We start from the raw sequence: 27456 nt of genomic DNA on the forward strand, positions 1-27456 counted from the left end.
AAAAAAAGTAAAACCCAATTTATAGCATACTATACAAATGGCCATGTGGCGCAGTAAATTTAATAATTTAAAAAAAAATGATTTTTGTTTGATAATAAAAGATCAATGAATCATGGTTTTGATAATATAATAAAGATTTGTTTGCGAATTTATTGTGAAGTCTATTTGAGAAATTATTTTAAAAGCCACAAAATAATTGTAATACGCAAAATAAACAAAAATCATTATTGACTACTAAAAAAGAAGTTGCGAGACAAATAGATTTTTTTTACACGAGTTTGATCATGTTTGTATGATTATTTAATACATTTATGGAAATTTGTGCAACTTGCTAAAAGAGTTTTTTTTTACCCCATTTTTTTTTTAAAAAAAAAAAGAAAATATGTAAAAGGAAAAAAACTGCATCGATTCGTTAGGAATGAGGATAGAGCGTTATGGGATTCAGATTCACCATCCTTTAATCCTAATTATATATAATCTAAGAATATTAAATTTGCAAAAGTTTCTGGTAGATAACAATTTTGATGATCATTTGATCATTTAACCTGCGAGTTTATGGCTAAAAAATTTGTATCACCGTATTTTTAAAGTACAACGGGTTGGGTTACCGAATAGGAATAATTAGCATCTGCTTACTCTACGATAATCAATAAATCAAATGTATCCATTAAAATTCCCTTTTTAATTCTGACGGAATATATCAGTTCCGATTCTGAGATAAAATCAATCTTATTGTGAAATAAGTAATGGGTAACTGTATCAATGATTAATAATTATAGACTTTTTATTCTATTGATAGACTTTATCCATCTTTTTAAATAGACATAATAGTAAAAATTTCGAAATCTATTTTATTATATCGATTCACAAAATCACATGTTGGTACTGCTACAAGTAAAAACCGGAATTCATAATATCTATACTTATTTTCATATAAGTAGATCCATTATTATTTTGCACTACATTATAGTTTTACTATTTGAAAAATGACAGACTTTTTAAATTATTCTTCATTATTAATTTCTACAACAATAAAACATTATCTTAATGGACCTCCAAGACCTTCATGGAATTTGAAAAATCATTTATCTTTTGCAAAGTTTGTATTATTCAATAGTGCCGAAACAATTGAGCAATTTCAAAGTGTCAGTTCTCTTCCTGTTCCTGCAAAAACTGGCGTGATTATAAATGAATTTAAGATAAACAATAAATATAGAAATGAAGCACAAGTTTATCTTGATAAAATTTTGAAACCATATGAACATGTTTTAGACCCTGAATGGAAAAATTTAAAAGATGATGGAATTTTTGCTGAATGGGTTCAAGTTCCTAATGATGAATGGGAAAAAAGAGAAGTTAGGAAAACTATTTTGTATTTACACGGTGGAGCTTATTCTTTTCTTTGTAAAAAATCTCATCGTCCTATTACAAGCTCTTTTGCTAAAATGGCAAATGCAAGAGTTTTAGGTAAGCTTAATCTTGGAAGAATGAAATTTTTATTAATCTATAAATCTATATCTAACTAAAATTTTCGTTTATAGTAATCAATTACCGGCTAGCACCTCAAAATCAATTTCCTGCCGCATTACATGATGCATTATCTGCTTATTTATATCTTTTAAATCCTCCAAAAGATGCGGGATTTGAACCTTTAAATCCAAAAAATATTGTCTTTGCTGGTAATAGTGCTGGAGGCGGTTTAAGTCTAGCTCTTGGTCTTGCTATACGTGATGCTGGTTTGCCATCATCGGCTGGTATTATCGGTTCGGTAAATATAGATTATATTTTTTTTTCTTTGTATTATATTTATTAATCATTCATATGATAATATCACGACACATTACAGAGCCCATGGGTTGATCTAACAGTTAGCATGCCTTCAATAATAAATGATGAATGTGCTGATTTTCTTCCAAATCTGAAAAGTGGTCTTGCTGATAAATTTACAGAATCTCAAGCTAGTAAAGAATACAAAGAAAAAGATGCTGCGTTCGCAGCGAAGATTAAGAACCAAAATCTTGGTCCAAAAATTTGGCATGATTCCTTTAATAGACCTGATGGAAGATTACAATTATACGTAGCTAATGAAGGTTTAGCAATTCCATATGTTAGTCCAATGTTAGCTGAAAGCTTATGCGATTTGCCTCCTTTATTATTGGTAATAAAAGATATCCCTTGATCCTCTCTTAGATTTTTTTTGTACTAAAAAAGGATTTATTTGTATAATATAGACTGCAGGAGATGATGAAAGATTACGAGATGAAATAATTTATTTTGCTCATAAATCTGCTGAACCAACTAAATATAAAGGTCCATCTTATAATGCTGGTAAATTTGAAAAATCTCCATTCCAAACTCCGACAAATACTACACTTGAAATATATGAAGAAATGCCTCACGACTTCCAAGTAAATATTACTAAAAATTGATTTTATTTTTTTTTTAAAAAAAAAATAAAAATTAACTCTTTTAATAATGTATTCTAGTTGTTAATGGAGCATGTTTGCACTACGAAGTCATATGAACGTATGGTTGAATTTATAAATAGGGTGACGAATATTCTTAACGAACCTCTTCCTCCTCTTCCTCCTTCCTCTTATAATTACATAAATGTTAAAGGAGAGTTTGGTCCTTTAAAGGAACGTCATGAAAAAGTTCTTAATTGGGATAAAATTGGCATTGTACCAAGCTAATTAATCACACGAAATGAATTGAAATGAATTCAATGCTACTTCACTATTTCACGTAAATTGATAAGTAAGTTAATAATAAATTTTAAATTTGCGAAATAAGATCTTATTAATTTATCTGAAGATTTATTTTTAGTATACTGAAACTTTTGTATATATTACTGTATATTTCATTTTTTGTTATTTTTATTTATTTATTTATTTTATTTATTTTTTTATTTTTTTTTTACAATTGAAAATAAAATTTCAAATTGATTATAATAATTTTTCCGAGTGTTAAAATATAAAGTTCTATTTTAATTATGTAAGTCAGAAATTCAAATGTGTAGATTATTGTTGCAAAATCATAAAATCATCTACCCGCCCTAACATACTAAAACACGAATTGATACGAGACTTGTAAGTACGATGATAAGTTTTTAATTTCAAATTGCCGCAGCATATCCAATCCGAGTCACTGTTATCACTTCACTAAGTTCGTGATTTTGTATAATATCATTTCCGGTAGAGTTGCACATTCCATTATTTATCTATGGATGTGCGAGAGAGAATAAATAATTTCAAAGCCTTATTGGAAAACGTAAAAACTTAAAAATTAATGGGTAAAATGTACCTGCTTTTTGAATATATGTTCGCTATGAGTACTATAATTCAAAATTTTTCAGTTAATGATTTTGATATTATACTTTAATAACAACCTTAATACTATATTTCACCTTCCAGAATGACATAAATACTTTTCACCTGTCAAAAGGTCTTATGTTTTAGGAAGAATATGTAAATGGGAGAGAATCTTCTTAGTAACCAAGTATTGGGTAAGAAATGGCAAATACATTAGGTGAGCCATATGGCGCAGTAAATTTAATAATAACAATCACTGGTCGAAGTGGGATGATTTGCATGAAGTTTATTGCCCATAAATAGCTTATACATTTGTTGATCTCAATTACGCTTAAGAAATCTCCATCAAATTTAATTTATAGATTGAAACGGGTAAAATTTATTGTAAATTTTATGATTTTAAAACTAATTCGCTAATTATAATGTATAAATTCTAAATAAATTTTAATTAAATTTAATATCAATGTTTATTACGCATATAATAGCTTGAAATTTACTTGAAATATGATATTAAATTTGCAACAAGCCATTTACTTACTATTATTGAAATTTTGCTATACTAAAACAAAATTTATATTATTACAAAATTACAAAAAAAAGCAAAGAGATAATCATAAACTTCGTAGCCACGCTCAATTAAGGCAATGTATTACTAGACCTATGCTAAAGATGACTTTAGCAAGGCTTTCTTTGTGAAATTAAAAGAAATTTCATACACTTTGCCAGCTGGTGAGAAAGCTTATGACCTCTAATAATCTCAAGTCAATTTATATTAAAAAATCTAGAATGTTTGTGAGAAATAATAATTAATGTTATATTATTGTATTTGCTATTTGTGTCATTTTGTGATGGTTAAGTTGAACATATTCCAAGCATCAAAAACCATAATTGCAGTTTATTATTTTGAAGAGTATAAAAGAAAATGTAAAGAAAATTAAAAAATAGTTTATTCGTGATTAAAAATAGTTAAAATAGTTAAAATAGTTTAATATGTTATATCAATCCTCAAAATGGAATCGGGTCCTATTTTGTCATGTGTATCACATGATATAATAACTGATAGGCGCAGTTCAATGACGGATAATCTTTCTTTAAAAAAAAAGTTTGTTCTTTCCCATAATTCCTTTCCCTCTTTCTCCTTCATTAATTTTTTTTTCACAACAATGACATCAATGAGCTATTGGTATGAACAACTGACAAAAATTAAAGGAAATGAACAAATAATTCCAATGGCTCAAAGTTGAAGTTCAACTGAACATTTTCGCAAATAGTGCTCTCTTAGGTGATTTCTTTTTATTTTTATCAATTTTTTGAATTTTTTTTTGTTTTATCGTTATTTACTATAATTTTCTTTTTTTTCTTATTATTTTTCATAAAATTTTTTCCAAGCCTATGATAGCTGGACTTGAAGAAAACAAAAGTAAAAATTATACTTTACAATAAAACAAGAACTGGAAATTAAAATAAATGGCAAGTTAGTTTTGTTTTAATAGTTCATTATTAGTATTAGAAATGTATTAAAATTTTCTTTTTAATTTTTTAAAGGTAACAGAGAATCTTCAGACGATTGGTGATTATTGGGGAAAAAGTTTCTATAAAAAATGTATTAAATGTTCCTTCTTTTTTTTTTGGTAGGTAATGTTCTCTGGAGGGACTTTTTGGACAGTAAGTAAAATTTTTGGGAAAAGAATTTCGCCATTAATTATGAGGAACATACTAAATTTCCTTTTTTTTATTTTTTTGTAGGTAATGACTTGTCTGTGGAAGACTTTTGGATAGTGAGTTATTTCTTTTGAGAGGAATTCGTCATTTATCTGTAAGAAATGTCTGACGCTTCTTTTTTTAATCTTTATAGGTTCTGTATTTCCAGACTTTGGTAAGCTATTTGAATTCAGAATTGACTTTAAGAAACCTATTTTAAAAGAATTTTATTAATGAAATTTTTCTTTTTTTATTTTTTAGCCTTATGGTACTTTGGATCTTTGAAGCAGAATTTTGTTAATGGAAGATGAAGTTTTTTCTCTCATTTTAACGTGGATTTTTTTGACACATGGACTTCTGATAATTCTTTTTTTAAAGTTCTTTTTTTTAATTTAAAAAAAGGGAAAGTGATTTTTAAATTATTTTTAATGAATTCAGTTTTTTAGACGGCTTCATTAGGATCTTTAGACACGTAGGTTATGGTGTACTTTTTTTTATATTCTTAAACTTTTTTTTTAATATAATATTAACCTAACAACTTCATTTTCGTTCTTATTTGGATAAGTCTTCAGCTCTTTGGAGGCTGATTTCGGTAAGATATTTTTTTCTTTGACATTAAAAAATGATTACTAACTTTTTTTTCTTTTATAGATGACTTGCTCTTTGGTATCCAGAGATATTTTTGAACATGGATTTCGTAAGTTCAATTTTTTTCTTTAATTTTTCTTTTAACAAAGAATGATCACTAATATTCATCATCTTTCTTTTTTCAGATGGTTGGTTTTTTGACTTTTTAAACACGTGAAAACTTGGTGAGATTTGTTTCTAATTATGCATTTCAATGAAATGTTTTTACTAACATTTCAATTTTCTCTTTTTTAGATGGTCTAGGTCTCTGAATCAAATGTTTAGGGATCTTGTAGAAAAGAAGTTTGAGGTTAGAGATCATAGGCTTTCTCACCAGCTGGCAAAGTGTATGAAATTTCTTTTAATTCACAAAGAAAGCCTTGCTAAAGTCATCTTTAGTGTAGGTCTAGTAATACATTGCCTTAATTGAGCGTGGCTACGAAGTTTATGATTCTTAAATAGAAGTGAAGTTTCATTATAATATACATAAAATTTATATAAAATTTATAATAATTTATTGTATTTATTGTTAATATTTTAGCTATATATTTGCAAATATGAGCGAAATTTCATTAACATTTCTTATATCATAAAAAATTTCTGTTTAATGTATTATAAGTTTAAATGATATATAAAGAAGGTTTTATCACAATTTAAAATACATTTATATAATAGAAACTTGTAAATTTCAAATGACATATACACTTCATGGAAATTGGACAAGTTTACAACAAATTTCCTTAATATACACTTTAATTGGAATTAATTGAAATTACTGGTAAATCAATTTGAAATGTGACGTGTATATAAAATTTCTCTAGTGTAAATGTATTGCACATCCCCCTACTTCGACCAGTGAATAAAAAACTTCATGAACTTTATGTTATTCATTTCAAATATCAATAGAACTCCTCCTTATAACAAATAAATTTAGGAAAGCAGAATATTTTATCTTATTCTAGCTATAGTACCCTATAAAAAACCCTAAAAAAAAATCATTCGAAAAATGTGTTAATTCATATGATATTCATGCGATTTTGTATTTTATTCAATAAACATCCGAATTTAAAAAAAAGCAATTTTAGTTAAATTTTAAGCATTTAAATAGTATCCTCCGAAAATAATTTAAAAAATGTACAAAAAAAGTCGTAAACAAAATCATCATATTAACAATCAATTAATATGATACAAAAAAATACAATTTTTGTTACTTAATCGTCATCCCATTCTTCCATACAATCCTTATCAATAATATACGTTGTGCGTCCCAAATTCATAAAAACTACACACCTTTTTATTGCAGTAACATCAATGAATTGTGTAGCACCATCACCTGCTCCACAATATCTTCATTCATTAGTTCATCATATCTTGGCATTTCATCCATCATGATACTTCATCTAGCTATTGATCCATCTTTTGATGCTTCATCCACTGGCTCATCTTCTGATAATTCATCCATTGGTCCATCTTCTGATAATTCATCTATTGGTCCATCTTCCTGATGCATCGTCCATTGGTTCATCTTCTGATAATTTATCCATTGATCCATCTTCTGATGATTCATCTAATGGTTCATATCCTGATGCTTTATCCATCGGCACTAGACTATTATTTGCAAAAGCTAATATATTGGTAAATTATTATTATCTGTCCAAAAGAATCAACATACCCGAAATTATCCATTTCCATAGTATCATTACTATGGTTTATTATTATTATTTCATTTGAATCCAAGGAATAATATTCTTGCTTATTATGTTGATAATGCTTACGGCTATATGTGCGTGTTGATTTACTAACATAAGAACCTGACACTTATAACAGGTACATCATACTAAGTTAATAATTTTAAAATAATGTTATGGTTGTAATAGAAATATATTTTAATGTTAATGGTAAAAAGTGTAAATTGTAAATTTGAAAATTAAATAATTTTTAATGTAACTTTTATAATTAATCATTTATTACGTCATTTTTTGATCATCAAATATACTTTTACTACAATGATTTATAAGCAAAGTTAACAAGTTGATTGAACTTAACCTTTTTATTAAAAATAGTCTGAAAAAAAATAGTATAATTTTTTAATTCTTTTACTTTTATTTTTAATATAATAAACTCAACTTTCTTTCAAAACTACTTTTATAATTCTTTTTGCTCAAATAACAATTAAATTTTTATTTTATTATATAAAAATATAATTTTTTTACAATAATGGAAAGAAAAAGAAAAGTAAAAGAAACAATTAGTAATGATTCTGAGGATGATTATAATTTTCACCAAGTGAAAACACGAATGATAATTCCTCTATATCAAATGATGAATTCGAGACTGCTAAACAGTCTCATGATAATAATCACAAGTTTACTATTGTTATGGAACGTATTGTGCTGAAAATGCACGTCTTCAAAAACATCTTAATAAAGAAAAAAAAACAGCAAGCTGTTAATAATATAAGAAGTAAGTTAGATGATGATGATATTTCAAGTGATAATTCAGAGTTATCTAGGCTAAAGAAAATATCCAAACATGCTAAACTTAACCAACATTCATTTGATTTAAGTATTAATGAGCATGAGGTAATTATTATAATAAATTAAATGAAATTGTATTGCTGATAAAAATTATTGAGTAAAATTACTAGTAGCCTATTCCTAAGCCAAAAGTTGGTCGTAAATATTTGGATATTCGCAAAGTACTCAATATAGAAAAAGAAAAGTATAACAGTTATTGGGTAAGTATATTATTTACTAAAGATATTGTAGCGAACGGTCGATCACGTGACCAAAATTCAACTTGATCACGAGGCGACGAATCAATGTTCCGAATGTTGCGTATATATATGCTACATATTAAATATGTTTCACATATTGAACATATTAAATATGTATAGAATTTTAGATATATATAGACCTGTAATAAATGTTAAAATGATATATAATATATTAAATAAATTTTTTAAAAGAAATTTTTCTTCCAGATTTGTATATTTATTTATTCAATTCAAAAAACTCTTTAACTTAAAGAAGAAAACTTTTTATATTAATTAAAAAAAACATTCTTTTTTTTTTAAAAAAAAAAAGAATGATTGCACTTTAAGATAAAAGTTTCATTTTTTTTTTCATTTAAAAAAAATATATTGTTTGTTTGATAATAAAAGACCAATAAATCACGTTTTTTTATAATATAATAGCGAAATTATTGTGAAGTCTATTATTTTAAAAGCCACAAAATATTTGTAATACGCAAAATAAACAAAGATCATTATTGACTACTAAAAAAGAAGTTGTGAGACAAATAGATTTTTTTTACATGTGTTTGATCCGGTTTTCATTGTTTGTATGATTAATTAATATATTTTTGGAAATTTGTGCAACTTGCTAAAGAGTTTTTTTTTACCCTTTTTTTTAAAAAAAAAAGAAAATATGTAAAAGGTAAAAAACTGCATCGATTCGTTAGGAATGAGGATAGGCGTTATAGGATTCAGATTCACCATCCTTTATATATAATCTAAGATATTAAATTTGCAAAAGTTTCTGGTAGATAACCAAAAAAGAGTAATACTTTGCAATTTTGATGATCATTTGATCATTTAAATCTGGCTAAAAAAATTTGTATCCCCGTATGTATTTTTAAAGTACAACGGGTTGGGTTACCGAATAGGAATAATTAACATCTGCTTACTCTACGATAATCAATAAATCAAATGTGTCCGTTAAAATTCCCTTTTTAATTTTGACGGAATATATACATAGAGTCAGTTCCGATTCTGTGGTAAAATCAATCTTATTGTTCTTATCGTGAAATAAGTAATGGTAACTGTGGGTATCAATGATTTTCAAAGCGCAGCCGTGAAAATCATGATATTAATAACAATAGACTTTTTATTTGGGACTTTTTATCCATCTTTTTAAATAAACCCCACCCAAATAGGAACCGTAGGATAATAAACAATATGTTATTTATAAGTACCAAAAAAATATTATATAACTAGTTATAGATATATTAATAGTAAAAATTTCGAAATCTTCACAGAATCACATGCTGGTACTGCTACAAGTAAAAACCGGAATTCATACTTATTCTCATATAAATAGATCCATTATTTTGCACTACATTATAGTTTTACTATTTGAAAAATGACCGACTTTTTAAATTATTCTTCATTATTAATTTCTACAACAATAAAACATTATCTTAATGGACCTCCAAGACCTTCATGGGATTTGAAAAATCATTTAACTTTTGCAAAGTTTTCATCATCATCCAATAGTACCAAAACAATTGAGCAATTACAAACTGTTAATTCTGTTCCTGTTCCTGCAAAAACTGGCGTGATTATAAATGAATTGAAGATAAATAATGAATATAGAAATGAAGCACAAGTTCATCTTGATAAAATTTTGAAACCATATGAACATGTTTTAGACCCTGAATGGAAAAATTTAAAAGATGATGGAATTTTTGCTGAATGGGTTCAAGTTCCTAATGATGAATGGGAAAAAAGAGAAGTTAGGAAAACTATTTTGTTTTTACACGGTGGAGGTTATATTTTTCTTCGTAAAGAATCTCATCGTCCTATTACAAGCTCTCTTGCTAAAATAGCAAATGCAAGAGTTTTAGGTATGCTTAATCTTGGAAGAATGAAATTTTTATTAATCTTTAAATCTATATCTAACTAAAATTTTCGTTTATAGTAATCAATTACCGGCTAGCACCTCAAAATCAATTTCCTGCCGCATTACATGATGCATTGGCTGCTTATTTATATCTTTTAAATCCTCCAAAAGATGCGGGATTTGAACCTTTAAATCCAAAAAATATTGTCTTTGCTGGCAATAGTGCTGGAGGCGGTTTAAGTCTAGCTCTTGGTCTTGCTATACGTGATGCTGGTTTGTCATCATCGGGTGGTATTATCGGTTCGGTAAATATAGATTATACTTTTTTTTCTTTGTATTGTATTACCAATCATTCACATGATAATATCACGACACATTACAGAGCCCATGGGTTGATCTAACAGTTAGCATGCCTTCAAGAGTAAGTGACGAATGTGCTGATTTTATTCCAAATCGTAAAGGTGGTGGTACTGCTGATAATTTTACAGAATCTCAAGCTAGTAAAGAATACAAAGAAAAAGATGCTGCACTCGCAGCGAAGATTAAGAATCAAAATCTTGGTCCAAAAATTTGGCATGATTCCTTTAATAGACCTGGTGGAAGATTACAATTATACGTAGCTAATGAAGGTTTAGCAATTCCATATGTTAGTCCAATGTTAGCTGAAAGCTTATGCGATTTGCCTCCTTTATTATTGGTAATAAAAGATATCCCTTGATCCTCTCTTAGATTTTTTTTATACTAAAAAGGATTTATTTGTATAATATAGACTGTAGGAGATGATGAAAGATTACTAGATGAAGTGATTTATTTTGCTCATAGAGCTGCTGAACCAACTAAATATAAAGGTCCATCTTATAATGCTGGTAAATTTGAAAAATCTCCATTCCAAACTCCGACAAATACTACACTTGAAATATATGAAGAAATGCCTCACGACTTCCAAGTAAATATTACTAAAAATTGATTTTATTTTTTTATTAAAAAAAATTAAAAATTAACTCTTCTAATAATGTATTCTAGATGTTAATGGAACATGTTTGCACTACGAAATCATATGAACGTATGGCTGAATTCATAAATAGGGTGACGAATATTCTTAACGAACCTCTTCCTCCTTCCTCTTATAATTGTGTAAATGTTAAAGGAGAGTTTGGTCCTTTAAAGGGACGTCATGAAAAATGTCTTAATTGGGATAAAATTGGCATTGTACCAAGCTAATTAATCACACGAAATGAATTGAAATGAATTCAATACTACTTCACTATTTCACGTAAATTGATAAGTAAGTTAATAATAAATTTAATAGATTTTAAATTGTGAAATAATAAGATCATATTAATTTATCTGAAGATTTTCTTTTTAGTGTACTGAAACTTTCGTATATATTACGGTATATTTCATTTTTTGTTAGCTAGTTTATTTATTTATTTATTTTATTTTATTTATTTTTTGTTTTTTTTTTCATTTTACAATTAAAAATAAAATTTCAAATTGATTATAATAATTTTTACGAATTTTAAAATATAAAGTTCTATTTTAATTAATGGAAGTATTTTGTAAGTCAGAAATTCAAATATGTTGATTATTGTTGCAAAATCATAAAATCATCTACCCGCCCTAAACAAAAAACACGAATTGATACGAGTACGATGAAAAGTTTTTAATTTCAAATTGCCGCAGCATATCCAATCCGAGAGTATCAGTCACATGTGATTTTGTATAATTTATGGATATTGTACGGTGTTGTATTTATATTGGTTAACGTCACGTCGTCACGATATGACGTTAACCAATGTAAATACCACGTGCAATATCTACGGCTAATGCAGATCATGCTCCATTAAAAGTTTATTTAATTATAAGCTTTTTTTTCTTCCTAGTTCTTTTTTTTTCTTTATAAATAAATTTCTTTTTTGTCATTATGCCTCGTGAAAATAACAGAATTTATGAAAAAGCTTTATTAAGTTGTATATTAGATAGAAAATGTTTAATATTATTCATAATAATTTTGATTTTTGAATAAGGCTTCAAGTGAAATTTAGAAAAAAATGTGAACTTCTTCTGTGAAATTGGAAAAGTTAAGAATACAGAATATTCTACCAATAATTGGATACGTGCTGTAGAATTATTTCGTGCTAAAAATAATTAGTATAAAAGAAAATTAGAGGAAATATCCGAAATAAAAGTGTTGGATTCTCAATTAGCACAATATTTAGCAGCCATGAAACAGCAAAATGGCAATGAATATTCTATTTCTTCAATTAAAGTGGCTTTTTCAGCAATTTATCGTTATTTAAATCAAAATCAGTCATATCAAATTCAATTTATATGATGATAAAATATATAAGCAATTCTGGCAAGTTCATTCAGGGAAAATTAAATATTTGACAGATTTAGGATATGGAGAAAAAAATGGTTCTAATGGATTGTCTAATGAAGAAGTTCAAAATATTTTAAACCATTCTATAATGGATGGATCTACACCACAATCACTACTTAAAAAAGTTTTTTTTTTTACAATGCAATATTATTAGGCTTACGTGGGGGAGAACATTTTTATTTAATGGATGAAGATTTTAAAAAACGTGAAGATGGAGGTTTTGATATACTTATATATCAATCCAAAACAAATCGGCGAGTGGAAATCGGAAATCGTGGAAAGGCTGCTGATAAATTTATCTTACCAAATAATCCAGATATAATTGGAGTTTATGAAAATATTTGTCCTACTGCCCTCAAGTGGCTGAGCCAAATTTTTATCTTCAAGAATGTGACGAACCAGATGGTAAATTTAATGTTATTATTTATTTCATTAATCTGTTTATTTATTTAATTTATATCCGTTAATTTGTATTATTAGCTTTATATACAGGATGCTGGTATAAGGGAATTCATGTTAGACAAAACTGATTAAAAAATTTTATGAATAAAATATGCAAAATGTGTAGTATTGATTATATTAACCAAAAAATTACAAACCATACTGGACGTAAAACACTTGTACAAGAGCTTCAAAAATTGGGTTTTTCAAGAGATTCAATGAAATTAGCAACTCGACATAAAAATGTAGAAAGTTTAGATTCATATGAATTACCAAGAGAACAAGAACAAATTGGAATGATTAATAATTTGGTAGATAACATTCAATGTACTAAAAGAAAACAAGGTATGTAATAAACCAAATATTTTATCATTATGTTAATGAAAAATATGAATTGATTTAAATTTATTATTTAGAGGAATTTGACGCTAATACATTTGATATTGATAACAATTATAAGATGAAAAAGAATAAAGGATTTGTTACAGCTAAAGAAGGTTAGAAATATTATTGAAGTTTTTTGATTTCATTTTCTTTATTTAGTATATTTTAATTAATATTTTTTAATTTAGCTTTTGCCTCTAATTGTGAAATATCAAATACGAATAATTTGAAAGATTTACATAAATCTTTACAAGAAATTAATCCTAACAATACTAATCAATTTAATAAATAGTGGAGTTTTACAACGTGTAAAATTAAACATTAATATTTCAGACACGTAAATGACGTAAATGTTCATCATTTAATTATTGCATAATCATGCTGATTTTGCTTGACCAATATTATCATATATTGCCGATCACCGTACAATATTAAGCATCAAGTAGTTTATTTTTGTACAATATTAAAAGAGAAAAAATTGTTGATGGAACTCCTGTTAAATACGATCCTATAGGGCCGTGCGATAATATATTTTAATGAAAAACTATATTTCACCTTCCAGACTGACATAAATACTTTTCACCTGTCAAAAGGTCTTTATGTTTTAGGAAGAATATGTAAATGGGAGAGAATCTTCTTCCATTCAATAATCTGGAAAGATTTCTGATTTAAATTCGTAGCCAAGTATTGGTAAGAAATGGCAAATACATTAGGTGAGCTTTGCCAGTTTATAATCATGCTGCAGTTCAATTGATTGCAAAGGATGTCTCATAAAAATATCAAGCAATAGCCAATAGGAACGTTAAAAATAACAATTATAGACTTATAGTACTGATTAATTAATAGTTAAAATAATCATTATTAAAAATTATTACAGTTATGGCTACACCCTATTTTATTTTATTTATTTTTATTTTATTTTATGTGAAGTCGGAAAGAATATCATATGGCTACACTCTATATAATCTTTCCATAATCGCTGAAGGTTTATGGTATCACGTGACATTGTGATAATCTGTAACCGCAAAATTGAATAGTCATGACTAATATTATAACAATACAATATAGATATTTGTCAGCGGTTTTTACTGCAAGCAATTCAAAAAAGATTTATCAGCATAAAAAACTTTTCAATGTAAAAAGTAAAAAAAAAGTAAAAAAAAGTAAAAAGTCTCACGATCACACTATAAATTCAGTTACGAGTTTATTTGTAGTCTATTTAACGATTTTAATGGCTTGATATTCATCATCAATAATAAAGTTAAGATATCACATGTATGATCAATATAATCATGGGTCATCTTTCGAATTCTATTGATTTAAATATTGATCAAGCATTCTGACTATACTAGCAGATCCATAAAGGGTTTTACTTCCCGCTCTCCCTATATATATTTCCCACTCTTTCCTTTTCTACCTTTCGTTCGTTGTCTCTTATTTATCTCACATTTTCTCTCCTTATTTTACTTATTTTACTGACTCCCTCCTTCTTTATTCCTTCACCACTTCCCTTCTTTTATCTTTTCATTTAATATACTCCTTTCATCTTTACATTTAACTTTATAAAGGAATATTGCGGTGATAGATAAAGATTTTTCTTGTTTTTCGGGTGCTTTTGTTGGAGCAGCATGATGCTATGCACGGGTGGGAGCATAGGAGGCTTACTTTGTAAGCCTATGAGTACCAGCTTTTGCTGCAGTCTCATAGTAAGGGCTGGTTGGAACTTTTTGGAGCGGTATAGTACTATGCGAGGGTTAGAGCATAGGCGCTTGCTTTTAGTAAGCTCGTGGGTACCAGCTTTGCTGCAGTCCTGCGATAGGACCGGTTGGTTGTGGTACGGCATGGTGCTATGCGTAATTTCATGGGAGGAGCATAGTACACTTCTTAGGAAGTCCCTTGTGGTAGGGCCGTAGTACTTTTCATTATTATATTAATATGCTTAATAATGAAAAATGGCAAGATTTAAAAATGTGATTAATAAAAATTCTGTTTTTGTATAAATTAATTCCAACCCACAAGATTTTTCGAATTATGATGGAAATAAACTAAATATTTTCAGGTAATTATTGAACTTAATGCACGAATAACTGTCTTTTTTAACTGTTTATTTTCTTTTTTGATTAATCCCTGTTTATTAAAATAAATGTTTACTAATCACAGCCACCATGATTTTATGAAAACATTATTATTAAATTAACAAAAAAGGGCAGAATTCGCGGTGTTGCAAAATATACTATTATATATAAAAAGATATCAAATTAGACTTGCAAAAATCAGACTCTTTATATTCAATTTTATCTAATATATAACAATCATTTTGGGTAATTATAATATGACAAATAATTGTTCTCAAAATATTTCATTTTCATTTTATCAATTGACTATTATATAACTACAACATAAAATTTTTATGTCGCTATCCCGATAAATAAACTTTAAAATAAATATTTAAAATTACCGTTATAAATAATATCTACACTTACGCTGATAAAGAATTTCTGCAAGCACATTGGAAATTTTTTTTACTTATTAGTATCAATTGTCCAGTAATTGTCCCAACAAATATGATGGGCGTTCTAGGTGCTTTAGGCGTTAGTTATTTATTGCGTGAATATAAGTATTATTTACGCATGATTACGCTTAAAAAATTTTCCGACGTATAACGAGTTCAAAACACTAATAAGAAAGCCAGACCATACTATTATTGACGTAAAATAGTATATTTAATTTATTTTTTCGAGGTAAATATTACATTTGCAAACCGACTTTATAAGTTTTATTGGTCAATATTTTACAATACCATTTACATTTTATTGGTTAGAATAGAACGATGAGATAGTTGAATTTTCTATACAGTAATAAGTGATGTAGTTTAGTTGATACGTTACCATAAAATTATATATTTAGTAGTATGAATTTTTATATTACTGCATTCTTTAGATATGCGTACGTAATTTTGTTTTAATAATTAATAAAAGGATGGTGATGTGACTTTATATAACTTTTAAAATTAATTTATTTCTAATAAGAGTTAAATAAATTTTAATCATTACTTTATGTGTGAACTTGCTAATAGATTTAGTTCAAAAGGAAGTAGTGTAGTGCCATAACTATAGGATTAATTTTATACTTCGGAATTATAAGGATCGTCTATATTTTGTGTAACATTAATAGTCCGAAGTAAATTGGATCGGAAGTGAATATCATTTCAATAATAATTGTCATAGTAAATAATTAATATTTACGTTGATCAAAGGATCAATATATATAAACCCAACTTTTTGATTTAGTTTTAGTAGTTCTTTTCAACTCTTTTTCTTTAAGTCTCTTTTCTTTGAACAATTCTAATAATTTTTATAATTATTTTATAATGTTTTGACGAATTTTATGATTATATTATTTATATTTGATAAATAATGGAGTTATAATAACATATTCTTACATAATAAAGAATAAACTTTTTATTAAATTATAAATTTTATGATTATAATAAACAAACAAAATTCTTGTGGCGACAGAGTGGCAGAAGCTGTCGTTGCAGTAGAAAATTTTTTTTTCACGTTATTTAATTTGAATTTACGAAATATTCCGATTCTTAAGATTGGTTACACTATTTCGCTAAGCCACCTTTAATCACACCATCATTTGTAATCACGCCACATTATTGTGATCATCATTTAATTATATTAAGAGCAAGAATTTTTTAAGCAAGTGATTCACATAGATTACATATTTTCAAAATGTCATCAACTTCTCGATCTAACTTTTATACAAAATCAAATCTGGTTTATATACCATTTTCAATAACGATCGCTCATATATTAATTTTTATCGTCAATTCGCCTTCATCAACGTGGCAAAAATTTCCACCTGAATTACCTAATTCAGTTTATTCTTCAGTATTTTTTGCTCCGATATTATTATTTATATCACTCACATATGAGCCAATTCATACAAGGAAACGTTTTTACGTATTATTATCTCTTGCACTTTTATTTGTATCAATTCCGATGATTTATCGTGGAAACAAATCTTCACTTCACAATTGTTTTGTGACTATTGCTTTAGCTCATGGAATGAAAATGTTATTATTCTTAAAATTAAATAGAACATACAAATATCCAAAGAATTCAAAAAATTTTAAACCGTACTTTTGGACATTATTTAATTGGCGTTTTAATTCTTATATAATTCCTCCAAAATCGGATTATTCAAATGAAAAAGAGAAATCCTTAATTATTAAATCAACCACAACTTCACAAATTAACAAAAGATTACTTAAGTGTCTCATGATCATCATCGCGAAATGGTTAATGTTTGAACTTGTATTTTCTACTTTCCTAATTTCAACTAAATGGGCAACAGAAACCCCGGAAAAAGTTTATCAAGTTCGTTTATTAGAATTTTTTACAAAAGGAATTACTCCCACTACAATACCTTCAATTTTATACATCTTACATTTTTTCGCATGCGCATATTTATGGATGTCAATAAATTATGATGCCCCTATTTTCATTATTGCTATCATTTTTCGTTTATTTTTTCATTCCACATCAAAAAATAATCACTACCAATCCATTTTGATTCGATTTGGTTTTCTCAACCCTTCAGAGTATATTTCTTTAAAAGAATGGATGATCACATTACTATTTAATACAAAACCTCTTTTTGAAGAACCATGGATGGCATCAAATCCTCGTGATTTTTGGTCTACTCGTTGGCAATTATTCCTTAATGAATTTCTTAAGGAATATGGTTTTTTACCAGTTAGGAATTTATTAACTCCAATTATTCCAAGAAAAATTGCAAATATGATGGGAGTATTAGGTGCTTTTGCTATTAGTTCTTTATTACATGAATTTCTTATGATTGCAAATTTTAATATTTGGACGGGAGAACAATCATTTTTCTTTATGATTCATGGTTTAATATTTATATTATGGGAAACTATATTTGGTTGTGAAAAGAAGGATGAAATTACAATGATTAAAAGGGTATTAAAATGGGTCTTATTATTAGTTATAAATTTATTGATTTTGCCTGCATTTGTTGAACCTTCACTAAGAAATTATAAATATTCCGAGATTTCAACTCTTACATCAGGTTATGCTCAACGCTATATGAAAAATTTATAAAATCATGATATAAAAACTAATTTTAATATTTCATTATTATAATAAACAATATATTTATTCAATTTAAAATTTACAAATAATACGTTAAAACAAGTGAGCAACCTTTTGGTTTGTAATGTTTGGCTGGCTTGCAGCGTTGGCTTGTGATGTTTTGCCATAACATCAGGTAATCTTTTTCCATGCGTTATGCACCAAAATGTACTTTCCTTAACTAATATTTACCATATTATATGTGTACCCACATTTGCTTTATATCATCAATATGAATTTGTCTATAATATAATTCTAAAAAAAAAATTACGTTTATTATATTTTTCTTTCCTGTTTGATTTTGTAAAAAAAAAAATTGTTTTCCGGGTTGGCAATCAAAAATCAGCTGATCTTTTTTTGGTATTGAAAAAATTAAAAAAAATGATTAGAAGAATTTATTTTCGGTATTAAAAAATAAATAAATAAATAAAATAAAATATAAAAAAAACGCCGGTGCAATGGAGGGCACGAATTGCGAATACTTAGCTCCTACAATCGATTCTGCTTATTTGCAGGTCACGGTGAGGGAAAGTTTCAGCGCCGGTTATTAGGAATACGAACGCCCTAAGACCATGTGGCGATCTGCTTTCGTTGCTGGAAGCCGATGATAAAAACCAAAGGATTCATACCATTATGGATGGGGGAATTCATCAAGATGATTGAAGCTGAAGGTCTAATGCGGAAACATTGGGACAACGAACTGAATGTGCTGACCCCCTCTGACCGACTTTGGTCCTTGCACAACAAGTGGGCTGGGCTAACACTTTACCCAGCGAGTCCATGAAAAACCTAGCGTATGTAACCTTGCCGAAGATTCCGTACGGAGCTTTTGCTCATGACACTATTTTTGCATTCAAAAGTTTGTGCGCAAAATAACCGCCTTCATGTTCCACTCCGATTACAAGTTCATTACTGATAAACTTCCGGCCAGAGAGAATACCAAAGGCTTTTCACCATTCCCGCAACCAATACCTCCAGAGCAGATTTCTGATAAATATGACCGGATTGAAGATCATTTGCGCCATACATTAGAGGTTTATCGAAACTCATTAGACTGGTAATTGATTCTCACCTTTTACGCGTATTATTTTACTCCCTTTTTCTTTTTTCATTTAAAACCATTTCAACCAGAATTATTCTTCAAACATATTTACTAAATTTCATTTAATATTTTCCTTATCTCATTTTCGTTAAAAAATCACACTTTCGCAGATATTTTGCGTTAAATTTCATCTGGTTTTCTCTCCCTTTCTTTCTTTCATTAAAAAATTCCAATAAGAATCATTTTCACACATATTTTCGCCATTTCATAAAAAATTTCATAATTACTTCCCATTTCCACATGTTTTTACTAACTTACTGAAGGTTAATTAAGCCTTTTTTTTTGTTTCGACTAATTTAAAAGAATGGAAGGGAAATTGTCTAGCGGTTAGTATAATCAAATTTATTATGCTCAGTTGCAGTAGAATGTTGATCAAATTTATTTTTTTTCTGTTTTTTTTCAAACTTGGTTCTCCTGGTTTTATAATTGATAGACTATCATACTCCTTCTCATCGCTGACGAACTTCCGCACATCGACATGATGATAGAACCACCCGATAACTGCCCTGCAATGTTCCATATCATATCTCGGATAGGCTGGGGATTCAACTCATGTCTTCTCCCAATAAGAGCCCGTCCTTTCTTAATAAATACTGACATGTTTGCGTCTGTCATATTCGACGATTTATAGCTGTATTAGTGTTATTATATAGCATAAACTTCATAAATTATCATATAAGTCTTTTTTTACTTATTCCAATCCAAGATATTCCTGCGATTGTTACATTGATTCATGCTAGTCCGGAATGCCGATCAACAGCTCGGAAGATTTTTGTTGCACGGTAGACCAGTGTTGTGACTGGGACTGGGACATGTCCTTGGATGGGACAGGACGGGACAGTCCAGGACTTGGACAAGATGTTGTTGATGTCCAGGACAAAAATTCATTATAAGAGGATATATGATTTATATATATGATTTATATATAATATTAATAAATTGGACAATATTTTGGACAGGACAGGACGGGACAAATGAAATTGGACTTGGACAGGACATCGAAATTTTGTGGGACACTGTCCCGCCACATCACTGCGGTAGACTCTGTGCGACGGCTGAATTTCTCACATAAAATTTTACTCTTGTCCTCTCATACACCGCACTTTGCACCAATAGAATTTCGCAAAAAACAGTATAAACCCGAAAATGTCAGTCACGTTACTCTGTCTCATCAAAGGAAAATACGACTGCAAATTGCTTATATTATTAGTATGTTATATCCCGTAACCTAACCACTACACTATTTATATACGATAGTAAAAGAAAGCAATGAAATTTTCATTCTACATTTTCTGTTTTTACTATTTATATTGATGACATATTTTAAAACTATTTCTTGAACTCCGCAGTAATATCTGTGGGTGAATCCCACGTATTCCGCTAAAGAATTCTATTGATTTCCAATGAGATTTACGATACACGAAAATCTCAGAAACTGATCCACATATTTCTATTAGCTGGAAAATATGATTCTTTTATACTTTGCGCATGGAAATGGGAAATTAACCCGTTTTACTTAGTTGGATTATATAAAAATTATGTAATTTTTTCTACGATTATGTTTCTATGTTAGTAAAATTTCATCAGGGTACTTCAATAATTGGTGCTAAAAAGAAGATTCGAATTGGTTTTTCACTCTTTCGGATCACCCTGAAAACGGCAATCCGTTGAATGCTATTACCGATCTGTATTAAATCACCCAAATTAATGTGTTGAGTTACGCAACCTTATCCTAAATCTGTGTAATGAGCGATTAAACTATATTTGTAATTTTGAGATAACTAAGTTAATGAAAATCTCCGAAGCAATTCGTTTCGCTCAATTTCATTTTAACCTATTTACCACATCATGATCCGCAAAATGCAAATCGGGATTTTGCGTGCGTAATGGAAAGAAATGTGGCAAGAAACGCAAGCTATTACTTCTATTTCATATCATACGATGGATTGTATTACGCTCAAATCCTATTATCATTACCGTTTAAGGGCAATTACGTTTTATAAATCAGTCACTCGTTCAGATCTGCAAAATGTAAATCTGGGAAATCGTTACTAAGGATTTAAAGTTGCGTAATTGATGTAGTAATAAACATTATTCAAATATAAATGGAAATCTTTGGAAATTTTATATTGAAACTTCTGATCGTAATCAGACAAAAGGGTATGATCAGGCAATTCATAGATATTGTCTAGATATAAGGTATGTTACAGTGTATTTGAATACTTATGGAACTCTGAAAGAATTAGAAATGAAAAACACGCCAGAACTTTCGGGAAAAACGTGATAAGTTATGCACCTCTTTTTCTATGATCATATTATTGTTATCATCTGTCGATCTATTTGTTCTTATTACGACTTAAGAATATAATAGATGTAATGTTAAGTAACTTCTACAAATAATTACAATAAAGTTGTAATATTAACATTCAAATAAATTGTTAGTAATTTTATGAAATATTATGTCATTTAAATTGTATATTACACAGCGAAGTTAATCTAGTAGAAAATTCATTGAGAGTCATGTGATAAAGCGAATCATGAGATGAGACAATTTGGTAACCAATTAATGATGCATATCAACTAATAAATGATACAATGTATATCTAAAATGATAATCTTATTTTCGTGTTTCATTTTTTTTAATTTTTGTATACCAATAATGAGTCTGGCTGACATAAAATGCTTGATTTTTTTCGCATTAAGATGTCAGTCCAAATCATAATGCTAAATAATATTGGTACTGTTAATGCCGTAACTCCGGCCAAAACTACTATGATTTATATCAGTTGCGTATCATTTAGAGTCATTAGATTGTTCTATAATAATGACACATAAAATACAGATACGATATTTATGTAGTATTGTTAATAAAAATTTTTTTTGTCAATTTTTTTGTATAGCCATTATTTGATCGATTAATCATGACCGCATGACGACTCTTTATTCAAAATGAATTAATACGTACGGTGTCAAGTAGAAATGTGACTTCGTGATAATTATTCATGAGTCGTAATATTACGACACATAAGTTTTAAACAGTTGTAATAACTAAAAGCGAGGATAAAAAAATGGTAATAACCATTTAATAGTGGTCATATACATCTCATGGTGGTTCATGACGGTTGTTCCGATATATATAGGCGCTTGGACTTTTGCATTTTGAGCAATTTGAAAGCAAGAGCATTTGCATTAACAAAACTTGCATTAATTATGAAAAACAAAACTTGCATTAACAAAACTTGCATTATGAAAACAAAAGAGCCGACGGTGGACGAAATTAAAAAATATAAAACGAAGGAGCTCATTGACTTCTTGCGGCAGAAGGAGGACGACTTGGAACTTGAGGAGGAGGACTTGGAAATTGTTCGCAGGCAAAGGGTTAATGGCCGTGACTTTTTAAAGATAACTGAAGAAAAGCTTGAAAAATGGGGTATGTCTGGTGGTCCGGCGGCTAGACTTGCCGACTTTTCCGAGGAATGTAAGGAGAGAAAGTTGCGCTCGTTCTTCTCGCACAAGATCCAGAAAGACTTGAGTGGGGTTTGCATTAACGATATTCTTCGTAGGATAAGAAATATTGGACCAGTTAACGATATTCTTCATAGGATAAGAAATATGGGACCAGTTATAGATAGTAATGAGGCTATGCGTTGTGAGTATATTTCTACAATCTTGCATAACCTAGGGCAAACCATTTCAGGCGAGTGTATAATATATTGATTACCTTAGTCTCTGCTTTCTTTATACTAGATAAAGGGTCCACTGATATATTCCGTGTCATTGCAAAATTTGGCTATCTGCCTCGACAAGGTACGTATAAGTTGGTATTCTTTAATAGCATTGTTCTATTTCTAACTTTCAGTCTTTTTCAGCTGACCTTGGTGGTATGTCGTTACCTTCTAATCTGGTAATAAGATCTTCCAATGAAGGTGTTAATCCTAATGATCCAGCCGTCAGTCTAAGATTTGATATCATAAATCCTTTGGTCAGAGAACTTATGAATAAAAAGGTCATACTTGTTCAGGCACCTCCCTTCGCCGGAAAAACGGCAATTACCCAAATTTTGGAGCACTCCTTGGTTAATGCGCCAGAATACTCTCATTATAGGGTAATCCGAATTTCATTGATTTGGAGAGGAGGTATCAATTGGGATAATTTTGGAGAGATGTGGGAGCAAATTGTTGGTGTAACTTGGAAAGAATGGGTACGTCAGTGCGATAAAATTCCATCAATATTGATAATAGATGAGGCTCAATTGATTTACTCGGATAAAGAAATTACTGACAATGACGAAAAAACTGCAGATCAATTCTGGATGACTATTAAAGGCCTCCTTCAGGAAGTATCAGGTATAAATATTATAATGTTTGCAGCCTATGGATATAGAAGTTCTAATCATACAGGATTCTCAACTCCTGTCAAATTACCGAAAGAATATTGCAAAAGTCTTATTGATATCAATTTTTCCCCAAGCGAGTTAAGAACATATGTTCATAAGTTCTGTAATAGTTACCTCAAATTAGATCAGCAAAGCATCTTAGAATTATATAAATATATCCAAGTGGCAACAGAAGGACATGCGGGTTTGGTTAGCCACATCTTGAAGTATTTAGAAGTTGTAATGAATAATCAAAAAGCCCTAAACTGGGTTGAAGCATTCAAATGCTTAAATTCAAAGGATTTTGATTCATCTATCTATACCAACGTCCGTGCTGTACCAAATGTTCAATCACTTAAAAAGAATGGGGATGGGAAATTAAAATTATGTGAGGATACTTATATAAATGGAAAAGTTCCTTTCTCAATAAATAACATGGATCCAGATGCTTCTTATCTAGTCAAAACTGGAGTACTTGCGGTTATGGACGATAAATATTTAACTTTTGCAGCACCTCTTCTTAGGCGGTCATTTTTTCAGCAATATTATGGAATTGAAGATAGTGTTGATATTGCTCCCGCAGATTTATATCATTTTATTGTAAAGGTTTTCACAGCAATGTGTAATGAAAATAGTGGGAAAATTTTAAGAGAAACGCTTGGATTTGGATATGACGGAAGAATCCTGGAACAAACGTGGCAGAAGGAATTTTATAGAATTGGCACATGGGTATTGGGAAAAAATAAATTTTTGTCATGTGAAGTAGGTTCAGTTTTTGGATGTGCAGGAAGGATAGATTTCTACGTGAACGAGTTAGATTGGGCCATAGAACTTTTGAGAGATGGTGAAGATATGCAAAGGCACGAGGACAAATTTGAACCTATAGCAGGAAAATATAAAGAGATTGTTAAATATGCAAAAAGTACAGCTATTATTGATATTCGCAGTGTAAATTTTACTGATAATACTCGCAGTGAAGCAAAAAATGTTCAAAAAATGAGGAAGGATTTCATATACGTGTCATGCTCCAAAGATTTTGATGCATTTAAAATAGAGAGTTTTGGTAAAGAAACTGTATTTATTAGGTCTCAAGATTAGTTTATTCTTCAATCAGACAAAGTAATATGTAACACATTGTTTCTTTTGAGCAAAATGTGAAATAATAATAAAAATCTTGACGCTAAAGAAAAAAAGGATGTATTTTTACTGATAATACTCGAAGTGAAGCAAAAATGAGGAAGGATTTCATATACGTGTCATGCTCCAAAGATTTTGATGCATTTAAAATAGAGAGTTTGGGTAAAGAAACTGTATTTATTAAGTCTCAAGATTAGTTCATTCTTCAATCAGACGAAGTAATATGTAACACGTTGTTTCTTTTGAGCAAAATGTGAAATAATAATAAAAATCTTGATGCTAAAGAAAAAAGGATGTATTTTTTTATTAATACTCAAAGAATGAGTTACATGCAATGCTTATTATAATTATTTGTTTTAATTAAAAATAATATTATGAAGAGATTATTTTGCATGGACTTTTTGCAAATTAGAAATTTTGAATGATATAAATGATATATTATTTTAGCTGGTTGAAGAAAACCTATACCAAAATTTTTTGTGTTGGAGATTGCTGCGCAGTGTGCTGCAAAATTTCATTATACCTAACCCCTTGGAAAAATCATTTCAGTACTAGTACATGATTTAAATTACGATTTAGTAACCCTACAATGAATGTTGGAAATCCACAATTCCTTTTTTATTTTTATAAAAATCATATAATAAAAAAGCAATTGAATTTATCAGTCATACAAATAATTTAAATAGTTTGCAATTATAATTACATAAAAAAAATCCAAAGATTTTTTATTTCAAGTTTAATTATTATTCCCAATATATTGTATTATAAACAAATGATTTTTGTCATGTATTAAATTATTAAATTTTTTTTTCCTTTTTTTATTCTTTTTTTTATTATACAAACTTGTAAAATATGAATCAAATCTCACCTATATATTTTTTTCCAATCCCTATTAATTTAAATTATTGGCAAAGGATAAGATAATTATACTACATTTAGCAAATCATAGCTTCTCGATCAAATTATTTAAAAATGTATTATCTATACGATAAGAAAAGAAAGTGGATGGAATTATATTTTTTCCATTATATTAAGATTTGTATTATTAATATGAATAGATATAATAGTCTCAACTTTGACTAGTTTGTATGAATTTGTGTTAAATTTAATGTGTGATAATCCTGAAATAATTTTTGAATCAGGTGATTTCTTAAAATTATTCATTTTTTTCAAATGTCACGAGTTGGATTTGATAGAAAAAATGAGTCACCTGACCTGATATACCACATGTAGCAACCGCTGATTATTGTTCACGTTATCCCGATTATTTATAATGTATGTAAATACTGAATTACAGAAATCATGATTTATGAGTCATCACGAATTAAGTAATACAAGTAATACATACTATTTTTTCTCTTTATTCTCTTTAATCCCACATTACGTATATATACGTACGTATTTTATGTATGTATGTACATAGTACGTATTGTGTATATATGTAAAACCAAGGGGGATGAAAAAGCTTATTTTTGATTTTACAAAAATAATTTCTTTCTTGATCTGATGCGCTTGTGCATTTGTTTTATTTGTTTTTTGATTTTACGTCTTTTTTTCTTTCTTAACTTGTTGTTTTGATGTACTCGCGCATAAGTAGTAGTATCTGGGCCAGAACATAACTAAAAAAACACAGTTTACATATAGAAATCAAAGAAAAGGGTCAAGTTGTATTATTTTATTATATATCTATACTATGTCCGAACTTCTCTGCTCAAATTTTTGTTTTTAACAACCCAAATAATATTTTATTTTATTTTTTAACCCTATTAATTATAAACTGGTTGTAAGTTTTAAGGTAAGTGGTTTTTTTTTAACCTGAACGAAGCTTGCCACCTCTACGTGGTGTTCAGGAGAAACAGCTGTAGGTTAATTTACCAAACATCTGGCCAAGAGCAAGCATCATTTAAATTACATGTTTTAGTTTTTTTTACGCCACTTTAGTATGGTTTTCTTATATTTTGTAATTATTACGATTTTTTTTAAATTTTTGCATTTGTAGATAAAGGAACTGATGGTATCCGAAGATGAAAGACGTAAAAATGTTTATTCACGTATTTCGTGCGATGATCATAAAACTGACGCATGGCTGTATACTTTATTAAGTTGAAATATCATGATGATTCTTTGGATGTTGCACAAAGCTAACCATTTGGATGTTGTGTAATCTAAATATTTAGTTGTTTACACGAGCATTGCATGAAAAAATTC

General features: G+C 28.6%; 6 protein-coding genes across 7 annotated transcripts; all 6 read left to right on the plus strand.

Annotated features, from left to right (window-relative positions):
* Window positions 1-986: 986 nt before the first annotated feature.
* On the plus strand, window positions 987-2693 carry OCT59_004815 (uncharacterized protein; the record flags this gene model as incomplete). The annotated part of the gene is made up of 5 exons (XM_025331556.2): window positions 987-1467; window positions 1542-1768; window positions 1847-2158; window positions 2232-2408; window positions 2487-2693. 5 exons carry the CDS (start codon window positions 987-989, stop codon window positions 2691-2693), a joined length of 1404 nt encoding a protein of 467 aa, XP_025186032.1.
* A 1781-nt stretch (window positions 2694-4474) lies between these two features.
* OCT59_004816 (uncharacterized protein) lies at window positions 4475-6069 on the plus strand (the record flags this gene model as incomplete). Of its 2 annotated transcripts, none has more annotated exons than XM_066137960.1 (11): window positions 4475-4550; window positions 4761-4781; window positions 4947-4976; window positions 5058-5089; window positions 5167-5187; window positions 5274-5280; window positions 5459-5484; window positions 5578-5604; window positions 5664-5709; window positions 5786-5813; window positions 5895-6069. In XM_066137960.1, 11 exons carry the CDS (start codon window positions 4475-4477, stop codon window positions 6067-6069), a joined length of 489 nt encoding a protein of 162 aa, XP_065997151.1. The 2 variants fall into 2 exon arrangements, with proteins under 2 accessions (XP_065997151.1, XP_065997152.1); XM_066137961.1 differs by lacking the exon at window positions 4475-4550 and adding an exon at window positions 4857-4881 and having other exon boundaries at window positions 4779-4781.
* Window positions 6070-9781: 3712 nt separating this feature from the next.
* Window positions 9782-11766, plus strand: OCT59_004817 (uncharacterized protein; the record flags this gene model as incomplete). Its single annotated transcript, XM_025330049.2, has 6 exons — window positions 9782-10265; window positions 10340-10566; window positions 10644-10958; window positions 11031-11207; window positions 11285-11546; window positions 11628-11766. The coding sequence occupies 5 exons, from the start codon at window positions 9782-9784 to the stop codon at window positions 11480-11482; spliced, it is 1401 nt and encodes a 466-aa protein (XP_025186034.2). The 3' UTR covers window positions 11483-11546; window positions 11628-11766.
* Window positions 11767-12827: 1061 nt separating this feature from the next.
* On the plus strand, window positions 12828-13761 carry OCT59_004818 (uncharacterized protein; the record flags this gene model as incomplete). Its single annotated transcript, XM_066137962.1, has 5 exons — window positions 12828-13049; window positions 13125-13143; window positions 13335-13430; window positions 13502-13582; window positions 13658-13761. 5 exons carry the CDS (start codon window positions 12828-12830, stop codon window positions 13759-13761), a joined length of 522 nt encoding a protein of 173 aa, XP_065997153.1.
* Window positions 13762-17209: 3448 nt separating this feature from the next.
* Window positions 17210-18604, plus strand: OCT59_004819 (uncharacterized protein; the record flags this gene model as incomplete). Its single annotated transcript, XM_025324471.1, has 1 exon — window positions 17210-18604. One exon carries the CDS (start codon window positions 17210-17212, stop codon window positions 18602-18604), a length of 1395 nt encoding a protein of 464 aa, XP_025186035.1.
* Window positions 18605-23348: 4744 nt separating this feature from the next.
* Window positions 23349-25209, plus strand: OCT59_004820 (uncharacterized protein; the record flags this gene model as incomplete). The annotated part of the gene is made up of 3 exons (XM_025329399.2): window positions 23349-23385; window positions 23484-23543; window positions 23606-25209. The coding sequence occupies 3 exons, from the start codon at window positions 23349-23351 to the stop codon at window positions 25207-25209; spliced, it is 1701 nt and encodes a 566-aa protein (XP_025186036.1).
* Between the last annotated feature and the right edge of the window lie 2247 nt (window positions 25210-27456).

Source organism: Rhizophagus irregularis, chromosome 13, assembly GCF_026210795.1.
Source record: "Rhizophagus irregularis chromosome 13, complete sequence".
NCBI lineage: Eukaryota > Fungi > Glomeromycota > Glomeromycetes > Glomerales > Glomeraceae > Rhizophagus > Rhizophagus irregularis.